Source organism: Oncorhynchus tshawytscha, linkage group LG10 (genome assembly GCF_018296145.1).
Source record: "Oncorhynchus tshawytscha isolate Ot180627B linkage group LG10, Otsh_v2.0, whole genome shotgun sequence".
NCBI lineage: Eukaryota > Metazoa > Chordata > Actinopteri > Salmoniformes > Salmonidae > Oncorhynchus > Oncorhynchus tshawytscha.
Genome location: NC_056438.1, coordinates 26353507 through 26372293, shown reverse-complemented (window position 1 = coordinate 26372293; position 18787 = coordinate 26353507). Strand labels below are relative to the sequence as shown.

Genomic DNA, 18787 nt, shown 5'->3' with positions numbered 1-18787 from the left:
CCCATCCACCCCTGGCCTCCCCGCTACTCCAACAGCTTGAACACGCCTGGGCGCTGCTTCACAAAAGGCCTCAGCAGAGGAGGAACTATTAATCTGTCCAAAGCCTCAAAAGAGAGAGCCGCTGGTGGGGCTGGTGTGAGACCCCTGGGGCCCCTTACGGAGCGTCGAGCCTAGAGGCCCCTGATCAAGCAGACGGTGGCAGGACAATGGCACATGACTATGTACCTGTGCCCTTTGGCAGATGGATGTCACTGTGTCTGCCAGGGATGAACCATGCCCTAGAGACAAGGGAGAGTTGGCATAATACAAAGGGCTGCTTGGTGGTGGGGATTCAGAAAGGCAGGGATCTAGCCGTTGACCCCCAGCAAGGTAGTGTAGCTCAAAAGATCATTCCAAATTGTCAATGAGGTTGAAAAAAAAAAAACACATTCTAAAGCCAGATAAGTCTCTGCAGCTGTCATGAAACCCAATACGATTCACATCCAACCTAATTACAGTAGTCTACACCTGGTCCGGACAGCGACATAGACACACGACTCTTCAGTTGTACACATCTGGGGCCCGGACACCTACTATTTCAAGACGCCCAAATAAACAGCACACCTCCTGACTTAAGTCTCTTCAATTTACGGTGGCTGGGGGTTGCTCCACAGCTCTATCCCAAATCAAAGGCGTCACCCCGAACCGGAGATGCCGCTCAGAGCAGCTTGTTCTCTTCCTGGTAAGGGGTTCATGTATGCCGTATGTGTTGTGTGGATTAGGGGATGAAAGAATGCCACTGACTGTGAAATTGCAAGATTTTTATCAGGGTTGCAGCTGTGCTCAATCCTCAGCTTTAATCCTGCCATGGCCCAGAGAAACAACCCCAAGGGGGAGTAACAGTCACAGGAAAGTGTGTGTGCGCTAAAAGTCTCACCCTATTCAGGCTAAAGTTTACGGGTAAAAATGAGGTGCGACAACATTTTGTATTATTAGCGATCAAAACACTGTCACATAAACAAAATGAAAGACATTGACAGAACACAAGCTAGCCTGCTCCTGGAAGAAGCTTCCAATTTCCGCAAGAAGAAGTTTCCTCTTTCCTAGCTGTGCAGCATGAAACATTTATGCATGATGAACCATGGCCATCTCCACCACCATGCCCTGACAGGGAAGACCGAATGAACTATGCTCAGCAGGTGACAGACAAACATATGCCTCCGATTCCACGCGGTTCTGCAGCCTGAGCCGGATTATCTCCAAAGGGCTAACTGGCAGGACCAAGAAGGAATGATGGGCTTTAATACATATTATTCACAAAGAGCATGGTTGATCAGGAGAATGGCACCCAGCGTGTACCCAGCTGCTTGGTTGGCAAAACAGCTCTGACTGATGCCAGGGTTTCTAGACAAGGGAATCTAATTCAGCAGACAACCGTTGTGGAACGTTGTAATGGAAATGCAATGAATGGAACATACGCGACTCCTTATTCTACATGTCAGAGGGACATGTTTGTTCTATATATTACATTTCTATCTGAACGTTACACCTTGTTCCCTGATAAATTCGGCCCAAGCTTGAGGTTTGTGTTTTGCCCAGTATTAGTCAAATTCCCTACAAAGACATTTTTTCTTAGACCCATTCTGGCTGCTATATTGTGTGGAAGTGATAATGAACCAGTGCTTTGGTACAACAACGTCCGTTGTTTTCTGTCAATAGTCACCATCACATACAATAATAAAATCCTTAAAATCTTATATGGCTCCGAGGTTGATCAGATTACCCGCCCCAAACATCTACAACTAACATGAATTATATTCAATCATAGTCTTGGACCAGTGATAAACCTGTACATCACTGCTTTGTGATGCTGCCCTCTGAAGGCAGATTCCTGTACTGCAAGCAGCTGAATGGAGGCGGTTTATCTCCTTGTGTGGATGAATGACTTTGGGGTGACGTTTCCTCTAGGTACAGATCTTAGATCAGTTTCCCCTCCCCCAAAACCTTAACCATTATTTGGAGAAATGGAAAACTGACCCAAGATCAGCATCTTGGGGCAACTTCACCCTGCTGCAAATGAATGACTACATGTTTTATGTGATCGTTACTGTTGCCTATTTCTGCATTAATAAATTTGTGTTCAACCTGCACAAGAATCAGAGTAGAGGAACCAGATCACATGAGCATATAGGCTCACTTTGTGATATGTACTGTCATACTCATGATACACATAGAACCTTGAAGAATATCTCTTAGAAATGCCTCAGGAGTTGAGGTCAACAGTCTTAAGGTGTAGGGTTTTTCCTTGTCCACTAGAGGGCAGAGTAGGACTTCTGATGAACTATTATGCCCTGCAGACCAATCACAACCCATTCAACTGATCCCAACCATCGAACGAGAAGATTCGATTAATCAGGTACAAATCCTGAGCAAACTGTATAGTACTGTATATTATGTAGGTGAGTTGTGTTCATTTAGTATGTATGTAACACAGACAGAATGAGGAAATGACTTACCCCATACCCCTACAGTATAACCACAGACTGTATGAGTTATACACCCCAGATACAATTGCATGACGTTGTGAAATAAAATGATTTAATTAAAAAAATAACTTAATGAACATAGTCATATAACGGATATGGCCATCTTTATCACGTTACATTTACCATGTATTGATATCTTATAGGGATGCGGGACACAGACATATTCATTTCTATCTAGAAGTGCTTGGTTCTTCAGAATGGATGAGATCAAGACAAATAACTTAAATGTCTTGTTTCTTGTTTGATGGCACCTATAAGAGTATGGAAAATTGTTAAAATAAAATCATGTGAATAAATTAATGAAGCCATTATTTTGAAATTGTATTACTACTAGGTGTCACTACAGTCCCTGGTTCGAATCCAGGCTATATCACATTTGGCTGTGATTGGGAGTCCCATATGGCTGCGAACAATTGGCCCAGCGTCGTCTGGGTTTGGCCGGGGTAGGCCATCATTGTAAATAAGAATTTGTTCTTAACTGACGTGCCTAGTTAAATAAAGGTGACACACTGCAACAGCTTTAGTAATTCATATGCTTACTTAACTTCACCGTTTGTCTGCTTTCCAGGTGAAATTTGACAGAAAAGCAAATGTACAATACTTGGACCTTAGTTAAATCAGCCATTTTTTTAAAGATGAAAGCCATGGCTAACCATATTTCTGAGGTCCAAGTGTTGTACATTTGCTTTTCAGTCAAATTTCTTCTGGAAAGCAGACAAATGGTGAAGGTAAGTAAGCATATGAATTACTAAAGCTGTTTTAGTTCTTGTTGATAGTTAAATCAGTCATTTTTTAAAGATGAAAGCCATGGCTAACCATATTTCTATCAACAAGAACTCAAAATATATAATCAAATCTCATGGTGACATGTTTAAATTGTATCTAAGTTTTATATATGCCTTTGTAATTTCACCCTCTTTTCTCCCCAATTTCGTGATATCCAATTGGTAGTTACGATCTTGTCTCATCGCTGCAACTCCCAATGGGCTTGGGAGGCCGCGCTGCTTCTTAACACCTGCTCACTTAACCAGGAAGCCAGCCGCACCAATCTGTCGGAGTAAAAACAGTTCAACAGACGACTGAAGACAGCGTGCAGACCCCCGGCTCGCCACAAGGAGTCGCTAGAGCGCGGTGAGCCAAGGGAATCCCTCCGGTCAAACCCTCCCCTAACCAGGGCGACGCTGGGCAAATTGTGAGCCGCCCTATGGGACTCCAGGTCACGGATGGCTGTGGCACAGCCTGAGATCGGACATGTTGGATTTTCAACACAGACGTAAACACATGGACTGTATGGACTCCCAAATGACATCCTATTTCCTACATAGTGGACTACTTTTGTCCAGAGCCTATACAAACACATGATATACTTACATGTTGTCCTTTAAGTGGTTTGCTGTAAAAGTCCGTCTCCACCGGCTGGCTTCCTCTGCGACAGTCATTCACAGTCACATCTAACCAAGGGAAAGAAGTCAACAGGGACGTCATATTAAGTCCACTGTCAGACTTTCAAAACACCAGGGTCGCGTTCAGTAAGGCACAATGTAGAAAACAAATGATGGTAGTGTGGTGAAGTGCATCCCCCGTTTCACTCAGTTTCAAAATGTTTTCTCCCATTTTGTGCCCACTGAACATTACCCAGCCTTCTCACAAGCTGATCAGTTTATATTTGCACTCACGGTGATTACAGAACATGGAGGGCATCAGAAGGCAATTATAAACCACATGTTATAAATGAGCTTTTAAGACTGAACTACTTACTAGTGGTGGTATACTTAGACAGACCATAGCAACCACAGCAAATAAATAGATCTCAAGCAATATGGAACCTAGAACATCAAAGCCACAGCCTTGGGGACTTCACAGTCTTCTGAGCAAACTGTTCAGAAGAGTTTATCTAGCCAACTGTTCCTTTGGGACAAACATTTCACGACTGGAGAAACTGAGGCAGGGGATGAAAAGACAAACAGAAGACACCAGTCTCTCGCGCTCTCTGAATACGAAGGATCTTCAAGGACTTACTGGGTGTGTGATGGATGATGTTGATTTTATCTGGAGAGAGAAGAGAAAGGGTTGTTAAGCCTGTGTTACTGTACTGCATGTGGCTCACTACTCTCTTTCAGCAATGTCACCTTTATCAAGAGATGTAAAAATTAACTCTGCCAAGACTCTCATTTGGAGACGAAACACCATCATCAAGATGAGCTGTGGGAATTACAACCACAAACTCTTTCTATTACAAAGGGTGGCGTCATTTGATGTGTACCCAATGGGACTTCAATTAGAAGTGTAAGGACTGCCCAATCTTCTGCAGGACTTGCAGAGACATCTCTAACGCAGGTGGCCTTCATAGCTCTTGCATAATATTGCAACTCAGGCCACAAACAGTTAACTAGCTAGCTTGCCAACTAGCTTAACTAAGCAACTGTTTGTGTCAAAATGATGTCAGATCCCTTGATATATGTTGTTCCAACGGCTTATGTAAACTGTAAGCTCATTGCTAGAAGTCAAGGTAATGATCCCATACAGTATCTATCCCCCAAGTGGGGATTGCTTTGGCAATCTTTGCTCTTCTCATCAAAAAAGGAAATCTGCTTGGAACGTTACAGTCAGAATTATGTCTACACTGAATACACCAAACATTAGGAACATCTTAATTATGCGTAAACCCCCCCTCTATTTTTTTACCAAAGAACAGCCTCAATTTGTTGGGGTATGGACCTTACAAGGTCTCAAAACTGTTCCATAGAGATGCTGGCGCATGTTGACTCCGATGCTTCCCAGTTGTGGCTGGATGTCCTTTGGGTGGCGGATCCTTCTTGAGACACACGGGAAGCTGTTGCGTGTGAAAAATCCAGTTCTTGACACAAACCGGTGCACCTGGCACCTACTACCATACCCCGTTTAAAAGGCACTTCAATCTTTGTCTTGTCCATTCCCAGTCTGAATGACAGACACACACAATCCATGTCTCAGTTGTCTCAAGGCTTAAAAATCATTCTTTAACCTGCCTCCTTCCCTTCATCTACACTGATTAAAGTGGATTTAACAAGTGACATCAATAAGGGATCATAGCTTCTACAGGATTCACCTGGTCAGTCTGTCATGGAAAGAGCAGGTGTTCTTAATGTTTTGTATACTCAGTGTAGAAAACGGTTACCATAGACACTTTCATCGTCCTCTCGGTTGTTGATGATACTCGCCCTCAGCTGGCGTAGTTTCTCCTGTGGAGTTACAATACATTAGACACAGCAGCCATGTAATAATACAACAAGGCATAGTTAAGCAATAAGGCACCTCAGGGGTTTGTGGTATATGGCCAATATACAATGGCTAAGGGCTGAATCCAGGCACTCTCGTTCGTGTCGTGTGTAAGAACAGCCCTTAGCCGTGGTATACTGGCCATATACCGCAAACCCAAGGTGCCTTATTGCTATTATAAACTGGTTACCAACATAAATAGAACAGTAAACAAGTAGTTTTCCCATGGTATATTGTCTGATATACACACGGCTGAAATGCTGTCTCAGCCAATAAGCATCCAGTACCCAAACTACCCGGGTTTATAATGCACAACATAACACATGCCATATACTCATTAATGAGTAGTGTTCAAAGCCTATGTCACCTGTCATGTTCACAGTTCACAATTTGCGCAAGCTAGCTTGATGTATTATAGCACAAACAGACAGACTTTCAGGCTAAGGCGTGCCCACTTTGGAAAGAGCCAATAGTTGCAGTCCTGTATTCTCCCGTTGTTGACGTCTGGAAGCGGGGAAGTTGGCCCGCTGTGTATGACTTTGTCACGCTGAATAATGATGTCATATTACTGAGTCTACCTTTAAGGTTGATGGCACTGCTCCTAGTGAGCAGGGTCTTGAAACAGCAGACTCATTTCCCCGCATTATTACCTGTTGAATGGCGTCCATTCCCTTCTGGACCCTCTGCCAGTCACTGAACCTCTCCAGAGCCTCGTCCATACTGAGAGAGCCTCTCTTCACCTTCTCCTGCAGCTCAATCAGCTGCTCCAGCCCAGGCAGCTGGTTGGGCACAAATGTGTCGTACGTGGAGGAGATGCTGTCTCGCCCGCGTGCTACAGAATAACAGAATGACAAGGAGACAAAAATCGATCCTTGTCCGCCAGACGTACAGTAACAAATCATTTTCCAGTTTGACAGAAATTGTCAATGGATTATACTTATGGAATGATAATTCTATCATTTTAATGGCACTAACATTGCTCCATATACTTAGCATCACTGACCTATTCAACCGTCAATGCAGACCTACAGAAATATGCTCTTTTGACTGTTGCCTGGCCTTACCTTGCTTAGTGGGTAGAGAATACAGGGTTTCAGTATCGCTCTGTGACATCTTCTTCTGGAACACTGCAAACACACACTGCCGTCAGAGACAATACAGACGTGATGAACTGACACTACAAACACTAACGCTGTGTTTTTCTCCACTACCTTTAACGAGTCTACTATTTCACGCCATTCCACAAGATGGCTCCATTTACAAACAAACGGCACAGATGTAGACGAGTCAGTGGACACAAATAGGCTGCACAACTGCATAAAAAGTGATACGTTATAATATTTACTCTAAAGTGAATGACAGTAAAATACATACTAGTATGTACATTTTATTTGAAATAAAATATCCTTCCAAGGTTTGGTAAAAGACATACAGATGCATGAAACTGCATTGAATCAGACTAAAATATACACTCAACGCTATCGATTTGGCAAGTAAGTACTTAGAATGATATGTTGCTTTATTTTGCTGAGGGAGTTACTTCTCTGCACTTATGGTGTTGACAGGGGTGATGGGTAACGGAGCCTCTTTAGGGTTCTGGCCCAGTCATCTCCTCAGATTTCAAAGCTTCATTTCCTTCCTGAAGATATACCCATCCACTTGTACACACAAACATACCAACATGTACTCTACCCACTAACACACTCATAGGTTGCAACTGAAATGGTAACCTATTTCCTATATTGTGCACTTCTTCAGGAAATAGGTTGCCATTTTAAATACCGACACTCCCTCATACACTATCCTTCCTCCACACACGGACTACGATAATCTTACCAGTCATAACTGCAGGTAAAAATCGAAACTGTCTATTATTTCTAGCTGTTGCAGTGCACTGACGCAATAGGCAAAAGTCCCAACCCTCCTCCAGTTTCTTTAAGTCAGGACTTTCTTTAAAGAGATTCTCTGGTCATTTGGTCTACTTTTTCGTTGTATACAGTAGTTCTGAAAGTAAGCACTCGCGTGCCAAAAGTGGTCCCCGAAAATTGCGTACACTATCACATCACATCACGTCACCTGTCTCTTTCACTCAATGCGATGGGCTGAAGCTAGAACTCAAAATTTGCCAGGGGGCTGGCCCACGTGGGAGGAAATGTAAGGGAAATGGCACGGCGCAGCTTCAAGAAAAAAAGACACTTTCAAACTAGAGATTTCGTGGCTCATTGAGGTAAGGCAGTAATTCTGCTCATAGATTATGCGTGCATGAATTACACAGTGACACATCCAGCCTAAAAGCCGGATGTTTAAGCAAATACTTTCTTAGTCGCCAAAGTACCGGAACATGTCTTTAAGTCATTGTGTGTGATGCATTCATTAGTGGAGGGAGGCAATATGATCAGTGCATGGTTGAAAAATTCCACTGTATTAATGTGTGGAAATCTCTTGATCCCCCTACGCGTTCTCTCCCATCCTGTGTTGTCTCATGTCGGAGGACACAAACGATGGAAAACACGTGTAGTGACCGATGCTGCTGGCTTGGCCCGAGACTGGCCCAGATTGGTTGCAGATGGCGGCCCAGGCCCAGTTGTTGGGCTTCTGTTATTGAGGTGTTTGTGATGCAGTGTAATCTGCTTTTGCTAGGCTTCAGGATCTATGGGTAGGGCTGAAAGATCGGGGAGAAGTGGTGGTTCACACAATAACATCACATTTCGTTAACAAGAGAAATACTTTTGGGCCTGTTCTACTGCAGATTGGCGGTTAGTGTTGCTTATGGAACCACATGTTTTCAAGAGTCTCCAAGTAGGACAGATAACCCTTATAGTTGATTGGAGGACCAGCCACCGCCTGACTCCCTTACAGTGCACAACAAAGACTAATGACCAAGACATAACATTTCCTCCTGTCCAACCCCAACCAAGTTATCACTTTTCCCACAAAGCACAGAGTTTAGGATCCAGTCCACAGTTCAAAGAGGATAAAGGGAACTGGAAAGAAAGGCAAAGTCTTTTTGGAAGACAAGAAAGAAAGAAATCAAGAACACATCAATTATTTATAAACCCTTAAGATCAGTAGCTTCATCCTCTTGTATTATTTACACAGCTCAAATTGAACATTTAAGAATCCCATGCCAGCGAATTTGGATCTGTGTATTTGTAACAGTCAGTTCTGTCTTTGTCTTAGCTGCCTTCACATGCTAGTTTCACATCTGCTACATATTCCCCTCTTGGTTGAGGAAATCTCCAGACTTCTTTGAAATATTTAGTACATATCAGACCCAATTGTCTGGAACTAGCAACCAACTTCCCTTGAAGTTTACAAAAATAACGTGTTGCATTGCACTAGCTGAGATCTTCTATCGCTCAAGTGCAATACTCGCTAGTCACAGAATAAGCATACCAGCAACCCAAGGTCAAGTTCAGTAGGGCACCATGTAGTTCAAAGTTTTGAAACGGAAAAAGACAATGACCATTCTCATTGGACAAGATAATGTCGGATCTTCTCCATCTCAATCCGTTTTCTCCTGTTTCGTGCCTATTGAACACAACCCAGTGTTCATCGGTCTAGTCCTACCTTGAGCTATAAAGGGGGTGCTGTCCTCTTTGACGGGGGTAGTTTCGGGCCGGGGTGTGGGCGCCGGTGGTCTGTTAGCAATAACGACGGCGCTGCTGGAGGTGAAGATGGTGTCATACTCTTCATCATTTACACCTAGCGGTGCGTACAGGTCCTCCTCATCCTCCCCCACCTCTCCCTGCTCCTCTCTCTGAGTGTCTGGAGCACTGGGATTCCCTGTAAGATATTTATAAACGATATTCATACATAATATGGGGTTGAATACTACTGCTAGAGAAGCAATAGCTTGCATGAGTCAGGGTCAAGCTCAAACCATCCAGTATGGTGCATCCCATTTTCATCAAATTACATCCACTGAATGTAGCTGTGGATTCCTGCTTTCCAGTGTGGCAATCGTGATGTCATACTAAATCAGAAACCGCATTATGGTCCATCACCAACCCCCTGATAGGATGACAAGCTATTGAATGAACAATATGAAAACAAAGATGGCATGCCACACATTGAGCTGGTTAAACAATCCAATCCAATGTTCACCATCGTTCCTCCACTCACCTGCTGTGCACATCATCTCATAGATACTGCTGTCATCACTGTCCTTGCCCACGGTGAACATATTCTGTAACGACAGACCATGGAGACTGATTACTACACTCTGCCAGCAATGCATGACATTAATACAACACAGGTTTCAATGTCAAGGAAATCCTTGTGCAAAGACGCCTTGTTATGGAAAAACAAGATTTCAAATAGTCAAATGTCACTCCCGTTCCTCTGTAAGCACCTCCAGATTCTACTCTACTGCCTCCGTTGACAGTAATGCGGAGTACAATTTGTGTTTCCCCTCTGTTACTTTGTGTGTCCTGATACATTATGAAATGCTGTGCTGGTTCGATGAGAGACCCAAAACAAACATCCCCTAGAAGATTCAATACAGTAAACAGTGCTAAGAATACCAGGCTGTTGTTTGTGGCCCTCTGCCCAATAACATACTCAGTGCCAGAGGGGTAATCAGACTAATCAAACGATCACAGACAATCTACCCCTATCCATTCAAACATATTATTTAGTGGCGATTCAAGGCTCAGCGTTTGATAGGGGCTGACTGTTTTGCCTGTGGTAACCAGTAGAGGTGCTATTGACGGAATGCACTTCAGACAAGATGCTTATTTTCCCAGCTCGCAAGTTATCGTTTTATTTTCTTAAGGTCGAACAGGGAAAAGAGTGGGACTAGATAACAACTACGACAGGGAAAAGGTTTGCTAATTCGTTCGTTCTTGTTTGACCTGAAATCAATGCACATCTTCCAAAGACCTACTGTAACACACCTGATTCAAACGGTCAATGTCAACAAGTGTGTTTGTGTTGGGATGGAAGTCAAATCGGCACAACCGTTATCGTAGCTCACCAAGACCAGAGACTCGTGTTGTGGGAATGTTCTGAATCATACTAGTACCGATACAGAATTAGATATTTTTATGATTAACATGGAAAGCAATAACAAAAAAAATGTTGCACTCAACTCCAAGCATTTTCCATGTGCTGTTCCTAAGCAACACAGCCACTCCATTTCAATATTACACTTCTTGATATTGCATATTATGTATTTTCTGTTATGAATATATTAATTCAAGAATGACAGGAAGCTCAACAGATAGTTGACAAAACAAGCTCATTAAACATGGACAATCTACAGAGAATAAAATTAAAATAAATGATGCTTTGATGTTGTACAGTAGCGAAACATGTTTCCACTTGAAGACTGTAGTATTGAGGAATTATTATCTTATTCAGATATGTGTTTTTGGACTAAGCGCTTGAGCCAGCTGTTTGATATCATGCCATCATTGCTTGCTGACTTGTGAAACGTCACTCGAACACTGAGCACTTTGTATCAGATGTAGAAAATGTCCTTCACTGTCCTGGCTATACACATCATGTATAATATTAACTTTAATAGGTCATGTTTTAGCAGCGCTGGACCTGTCGCCTGTTGAACAAAAGCTGAAAGAACCACAGTCACTCCCTGACGAAGACAGGGTGACCGTTTCATTCAAATGCTATGCAAATCCTGTACAAATCCTGCAGTCTGACAGTTCGCTTATGCAAATCAAGTTGGCATGCAAAGGGCATCACAGACCCAACGAAGGGGAAACACAAGACTTCTACTGCAATTTGACCGTCAACATGGTACACATCAGTGGAGTCCCTGGAGAATTGAAACGTTTTTAAAAGGAGGGGGGAAAAAAATCATTACTGCTTTGCTCTGTAGGACAAGTCAATACAATCAGTGTGTCATTTCTCTCTCGTCTTTATAGAACGCTATTGACTTCACATTAACGTATAATAGGAGTGCATGTGCCAAATAACTAACAATTGTGGATGCACAGCTTTAATGAATCGTTTTAAAGTTCCATTAAGCCAGCTAAATGCCTCTCACTGTAGCCTACCACTAAGATGTGCCCCCCTCCCTAGTATTACCTTGTTATTGATTATTGCATTGTTTGGGTTTGGAGTTGGCAAGAAAAGACATTTCACTGTATGTGTGCATGTGACATTAAACATGGAAAGACAAATACAATGACTGGAGAACAAAATCTCTATGTTCAGTAGACCTGGGCCATATTGGCCTCCTAAAGTAGCCCCTTTCTTGTGCATGTGTAACCAACTGGGTTTCACACCCAGGTTTCCTGCACGCCACGATTCTGTGTTAGCCCGCCGGAGTTCAATAGTTTGCTCATCACGTAAGCATGGTTACCGGAACCACCTCAGTTACACTTGGGCAATTCCATCTGAGAAATAAAATAATCTAACATGCTGTGCAACTATAAACACTTAGGTATAAATACATTGTTTCATTTAGGAAGGGAGGCCCCAAAAGGATAGCATTAAACAGTGATTATATTATAATATTACAATTAGAAAGCCGTTACAGTTGGAGCTACTAACAATCTCTGTGGTAATGTTTGTTTCTCATCTCCCTAACCGACAGTTCACAGCTCATTACCGCTGGAGAAGCGTGGCGCCTTGGAGACCAGCAGTCCCAGATCAACAGTGATCGTTAAGTAGACCATGTGAGTGTTATGGCCGTATTCAGGGGTAGAGGGGCCATTCGTCTTGACTGTATTGACAGACAGCCTCTTGTCCCCCCCCAAAGCACTAATACATCATAGCTTGATTCATTGGCAGAGGGAGGGGCTGACACATGGCTAGGGGTAATAAAACCACTATGCTAACTGAGCTTGATCAACCCAATAACAGCCCTTGGTCAGCTGAAATACACTGACCTTTTTACATAAATTACCTGAAAGGTTTCATTATACAGCACATCAAAGAGGTTACCACAGCAACCAAGATTAACCCATAGAATTGAATTTGAATCAAATGATGTATTACTCAAAACAACTGTATGTAAGAGATAATCAACGAGGGGGCTATGCATTCTATGGAAACTATTGACGTGGAAGGTGTGTTCCACGACATGCTAGAGGAGTGGAACTAACCTTCCACGAGTTGATTAACCCTTTTATACCATGGCTATAATTGTATGTATTTGCAGCTAGAAATATGTTAATTTGCAGGTAGAAATACTTTGGCTTAAAGGGCATTCTAGAGCGTGCGTTATTTCCCTATAACTCACGGCATATCAGTAGAATTCAATGAATATAGTTAATTCTGACAAGTTCTATGTTTGAGCTGCTTTTGAAAGCAAAAGTCTAATTGAAACCATTATTGGCATTGTTGAATTTGATTTTCATAACAGCAAGCTAGGACTGATGGTTTGGTCAACTACATTAGCAAGTCTGTTCTGTTTGGTTACCAAGGCAACTACTGTAGCTTGTTAACTTGCTAGCTGCTGTACATCAGTGGATGTTGAACACATTTCTACCTGCAAATGAACACATTTCTAGCAGCAATTTATAGCCATGTTAAAAGGGATAATCCACTCCGGAAAATAATGTAACTCAGTGGAACAGCCTCAATTCATCAAGGCATGGACTCTACAAGGTGTCGAAAGCGTTCCCTAGGGATGCTGGCCCATGTTGATCCCAATGCTTCCCACAGTTGTGTCAAGTTGGCTGGATGCCCTTTGGGTGGTGGACCATTCTTCATATACATGGGAAACTGTTGAGCGTGAAAAACCAGCAGCGTTGCAATTCTTGACAGGAACCGGTGTGCCTGGCATCTACTACCATACCCCGTTCAAAGGCACTTAAATAGTTTGTCTTGCCCATTCACATTCAATGACACATATACACAATCCATGTTTGAATTGTCTCAAGGCTGAAAATCCTTATTTAACCTGTCTCCTCCCTTTCATCTACACTGATTGAAGTTGATTTAACAAGTGACATCAATAAGGGATCATAACTTTCACCTTGATTCACCTGGTCAGTCTGTCATGGAAAGAGCAGATGTTCTTAATGTTTTGTATACTCAATGTATGGTATGTTATGATTGACTATTTACTAGGGCCCGGTTGTAGAATTCGTCAGGGGGGAACATGATGGTTTGACAGCTTTTTAAACACACCTGTAGGTTACCTCATGGATTATACTGGCATTTATGAGTGGATTTCAGTTCATTTGAATTTATTATGTGGAAAAAGACCGAGGAAACATGCATTATTGCCGGTGCGTAACGATTTGGCAAAAAACATGGCCGCCAGCTGCTTACGGAATTATGTGTATTCCCAAGGGAGTGACCTCTGTGGGACACCCATGCCCTCCTCTTCCTCCGTCCCGCCGTCAGTTTTCCCAAAACACAGAGACAGTGAGTTTTTCAATGAGCTGGAGCAATCCGATCAAGGCGATCAGCCTTGGCTCCATCTGCAATCTCTCGCAATTAGCAGCATTGCCAGAGGATAATACACATTCCTCAGCTGTTGTAGTGTCTAAGTCTCCCATTGGGCAATCCGCTGCTCTGTTTGGAGACACCGGGAGAAGCAGCTACGCTCCTGAAAGGAATCCGGTTTTAACTAGACTAGTCGTGGTAGACAAGGATAAGGCTAGGGTAAGCATAAAGCAAGGCTGTTTTCTAGTACCGTTTAAGTTCAGGAGAGGGTGGCAATTTACAGTCTCAATCAACTCTAACTATAACGGTGTACATTTAACTATTATTGTTATACTCTTGGTTTTAAAAAAAAGGATATATCCCGGGCAGGCACAGTTGATGTGGATACAGTTGAGCCTAGATTGGGTCTCTGTTTGCTACTCACGAGCCTGTAAACACAGTCCCATCTCTACATCTCTTTTCTGTTTTTCTGTTTGCCTCTTGGTATTACTGGCAAGGAATTCCTTATTCTGCAAAATGCTGACAATTTGAGAGTGAATGAATATTACAATTTGATCACTATCAGTCATGGAATTGGTGTATAAATACTGTAGAACCAAATAGACCTTTTGAGGATAGGCTCTGCTGAAAATGCTACATCTCTTTATTGTTGAAGATGTTGCACCATCGGGGTGCCTACTCCAGTACAAGATATTCTAAATCATTTGCTATCTTCACTGGCTACTGTGATTTCCATTGTGGAGAGCACGCATCATAAAAAGGCAAGCTCCTCTGGGTTTAGCTAACGGACATACAGACGTACAGACGCATAGACTACCGATTACATTTGGATCGCTCGTCATTAGTGAGTAAACGGCGCACCCCCCTCTCCTTTCATATCGCAGGGAGATGGGGGTTGAGCCGGGCGAGGCTCTCACCATATTATGAGAAGAAGAAAAAACATGCCATTACGCAAGAAGTTTCTGCGTTAGGCATCGCATAATTGCTCCAATGTATGCCGACGACGCACACTACTCTCTCCCCGACACGCCACTGTGACTTCATGGACAAGCACAGGCCTTGGAATCCTCCACCGGGGTGTTGCGACCAGAAAACTTATATAAGCCGCAGGAGTGACAGATTAGAAAAGAGGAGAGAGAGAGGATAAGGGGGAGCAGAAGGACGCAAATGAGCATGCTTTTCCATTACCCATCAGGGGGAAAATGGTAAAAGGTGGCGTGGTTGGGGGATGAAGGCATGGAGATAGTGGCTCATCCTTGGAGGATGAGGTGACCCAGTACTCCTAAGGCTTCCACCAGCCTCCTTCCACCTCTACTGCCATGTTTATTATTTATGGAATGTCTCTGTACCGCCCCTGGTTAAGTGCATTCCTGAGTACACTGCTGTCTTTGTTGTTCACCTTCTTGACATGCAGGTTTTCAGCAGCTCTTCCAGTTACAGTAGCTTTGACGAATAGCCATCTCAGAGAATAATTTGATGTTTTTTCTGTTATGAAAACGGCTGTCACTAGGAAGAGAAACCCGAAGCTTTGGCTGCTGACACAGAGCCATTAGCTACTTTCAAAGTGAATAAATCGTTGTAGCGATGTCGTTTTGTCATATGTTAAGCAATGTTGAACATGATACTGTATTGTATATAATGCTGGACTATTATAGCTTAAATTGACTTCTCCAAGGACCCTCTCTCTGGGTAACAAAAGTTTTTCCCTCACTCTTCTTTCCTGGACCTCTCTGCCCTGCTCTGGGCTCAGCAGCTCCTCAAGGAGGGCAAATAACCTCCATTTTTGCAGGCCTATCAAAGACTTAAGACTCAAAGAGTTAGTGTAGCCTGAACGGTACACTTAAGGTAACGTTCTTCAAGGACACAAGGAGAAGACAATCAGGGCACAGTCTCTGCAACTCAAGGAAAGAGCCAACAAACAGAGCAACAAGGGACACAACCCAGAGGAGCAGCCCAAGGAACCACCCAACTCAGAGGAGAGAAAAAGGAGCAGCCCAAGGAACCACCCAACTCAGAGGAGAGAAAAAGGAGCAACAAGAAAAGAGACAACCATCTTCCCTTTTGCTCTTTCCATGCGGCCTGAACAACAGAGGCAGCAGACTTTTCTCACAGACGGAGTATAACATCCTTAATATTCAGGTCTTCTCTTCTCATCTTTCATTCCACTTCCCACCTTTACATGATCATTCCCATTATGTTTTGTAAATACCTTGACTGTAATTAAATCAAGTAGTTGTGTTGTCTTGTTATTCTGGCAAGGAACTCCAATTGATTCTTAAAATAATTCATACCTTCAGATTGATCAATTATTACTATACTAATTTTAGTCTGATGAGTTATTTTGGCATTAATGTATTTTTTTACAAGTCTTTTTTTCTTCAATACTAGACTGGTGCCCTGATGTACTAATATATAGCAATAAAGCATACATCATTAAATAATTTTGTAATTTGAGAGAATGAGAATGTTATGAATCCTGGTAATGGGAGTGCGGGGTACCCGTTGAACTAGGCTGCCCGAGCAGGACAATAACAGCGCATCACAGTACAAACATGTTCCAGCCGCGTGTTTTTAAGAAAGCTGAGCCAAAATTCACAAAGCTTCTCAGAGTATGTTTCGCCGTTTAGAGCGCAACAGATAAGGTTACACGGACAGGCGGGGAACCTGATCCTAGATCAGCACTCCTACTCAGACCTGAGGCATGTACTTACCAGGGTCTGCTGCAGCACTACATGGAGCTCATCGTGGCCATTATGTTGGGCGATCTCAGCGGGTGTCTGACCTTGGCGGTTAGTTGTGCACAGAGCTCTTTTCGACCCAGGACATTGTAGCAACACACCGGCAACGTCTTTAAACCCGTTCTGGGCTGCAAAGTGGAGAAGTGACGGCACGTCCTCTGGGAGCGTCTCTGGTTACGGTAGGAGATGTTTAAGTGGGTTAGGGTTAGGTGCAGACAGAAACCACCCTAAAATGTAGTCAGATAGATATTCTAGTTTGAGATGTGTATGCATATTACAGTTTTATTTAACCATTATTTTATCAGGGAGTCATACTGAGATCAATGTCTCTTTTACAGATGAGCCCTGAATTACGTAAATTACAGAAAATACACACATCAAAATAAATACAAAATGCAAGCAGAAAGAAAAACACATTAATCAGTAATAAGGTCCTCAATTACCATCGAGGCATCAGAACATCAAATGTAAGAACATGTTGAAGATTGTTCTAACTCAGTAGAGACCAAAGCCCTATTACAAAAGAGGGCCAACCAGCTTTCTGGTAGAGAATGTAGTGATGAGTACTAAAATTGTCACCCATAATAAAGTTCAGTGCACTACGATAAACTGCATCTATCGGCATTAATGAAGTGACAACTGCATTCATATACATTAAATAGTACCTACAAAACGCCAGTCTCAACATCAACAGTGAAGAGGCAACTCCGGGATGCTGGCCTTCTAGGCAGAGTTCCACTGTCCAGTGTCTGTGTTCTTTTGCCCATCTTAATCTTTTTATTAGCCAGTCTGAGATATGGCTTTTTCTCTGCCTAGAAGGCCAGCATCCCGGAGTCGCCTCTTCACTGTTGACGTTGAGACTGGTGTTTTGCAGGTACTATTTAATGAAGCTGCCAGTTGAGGACTTGTGAGGCGTCTGTTTTTTCAAACTAGACACTAATGTTCTTGCTCAGTTGTGCACCGGGGCCTCCCACTCTTCTTTCTATTCTGGTTAGAGCCAGTTTGCACTGTTCTGTGAAAGGAGTAGTACACAGTGTTGTACGAGATTTCTCGCATGGAATAGCCTTAATTTCTCAGAAGAAGAATAGACTGACGAGTTTAAGAAGAAAGTTATTTGTTTCTGGCCATTTTGAGCCTGTAATCGACCCACAAATGCTGATGCCAGTTTTATTGCTTCTTTAATCAGAACAGTTTTCAGCTGTGCTTTAAATAATTGCAAAAGGGTTTTCTAATGATCAATTAGCCTTTTAAATGATAAACTTGGATTAGGTCACGCCCTGAACATAGAGAGCCATTGTTTCTCTATGGTGAAGTAGGTCAGGGACGTGACTGGGGGGGGTATTCTAGTTTATTATTTCTATGTGGGGTTCTAGGTTATTATTTCTATGTTGGTGATTTGTATGATTCTCAATTAGAGGCAGCTGGTAATCGTTAGCTCTAATTGGGGATCATATTTAAGTAGCTGTTTTTCCCTCCTGTGTTTGTGGGATATTGTGTTTTGAGTTAGTGCATGTAGCACCTCTGTAGTCATGGTTCGTTGTTAGTTAATTTTTTTTGTTTTTTTTTGTCTTTGTTAAGTTTCACTTTATCATCAAAATTATGTGGAATTCAACATCCACTGCGCCTTGGTCCGTTTCTACAAACGATTGTGACATCGTGCCATTGGAACACAGAAGTGATGGTTGTTGATAACGAGCCTCTGAACGCCTATGTAGATATTCCATAAAATAATCAGTCGTTTCCAGCTGCAATAGTCATTTACAACATGAACAATGTCTACACTGTATTTTTGGCCAATTTGATGTTATTTTAAATGGACAAAAAAATGTGCTTTTCTTTCAAAAACAAGGACATTTCTAAGTGACCTCAAACATTTGAACGGTAGTGTACAGTATGTGAGAG

The 18787-nt window shown here is 42.7% G+C and overlaps 1 protein-coding gene across 3 annotated transcripts in view; it reads right to left on the bottom strand.

Moving 5' to 3' along the window:
* Positions 1-18787, bottom strand: part of LOC112260006 (B-cell scaffold protein with ankyrin repeats) — a 45348-nt gene that overhangs the window by 8093 nt on the left and 18468 nt on the right. For 2 of the 3 annotated variants that reach the window (XM_024434776.2, XM_024434777.2), the window contains exons 7-14: positions 16859-17055; positions 9909-9972; positions 9354-9569; positions 6848-6910; positions 6434-6615; positions 5683-5746; positions 4545-4574; positions 3897-3976 (exon numbers count right to left, since the gene is read on the bottom strand). In XM_024434776.2, coding sequence (XP_024290544.1) covers positions 3897-3976; positions 4545-4574; positions 5683-5746; positions 6434-6615; positions 6848-6910; positions 9354-9569; positions 9909-9972; positions 16859-17055 — 896 coding nt within the window. Of the gene's footprint in view, positions 1-2555; positions 2777-3896; positions 3977-4544; positions 4575-5682; positions 5747-6433; positions 6616-6847; positions 6911-9353; positions 9570-9908; positions 9973-16858; positions 17056-18787 lie in introns of those variants that run through there. The other variant, XM_024434778.2, reaches the window with a different exon arrangement.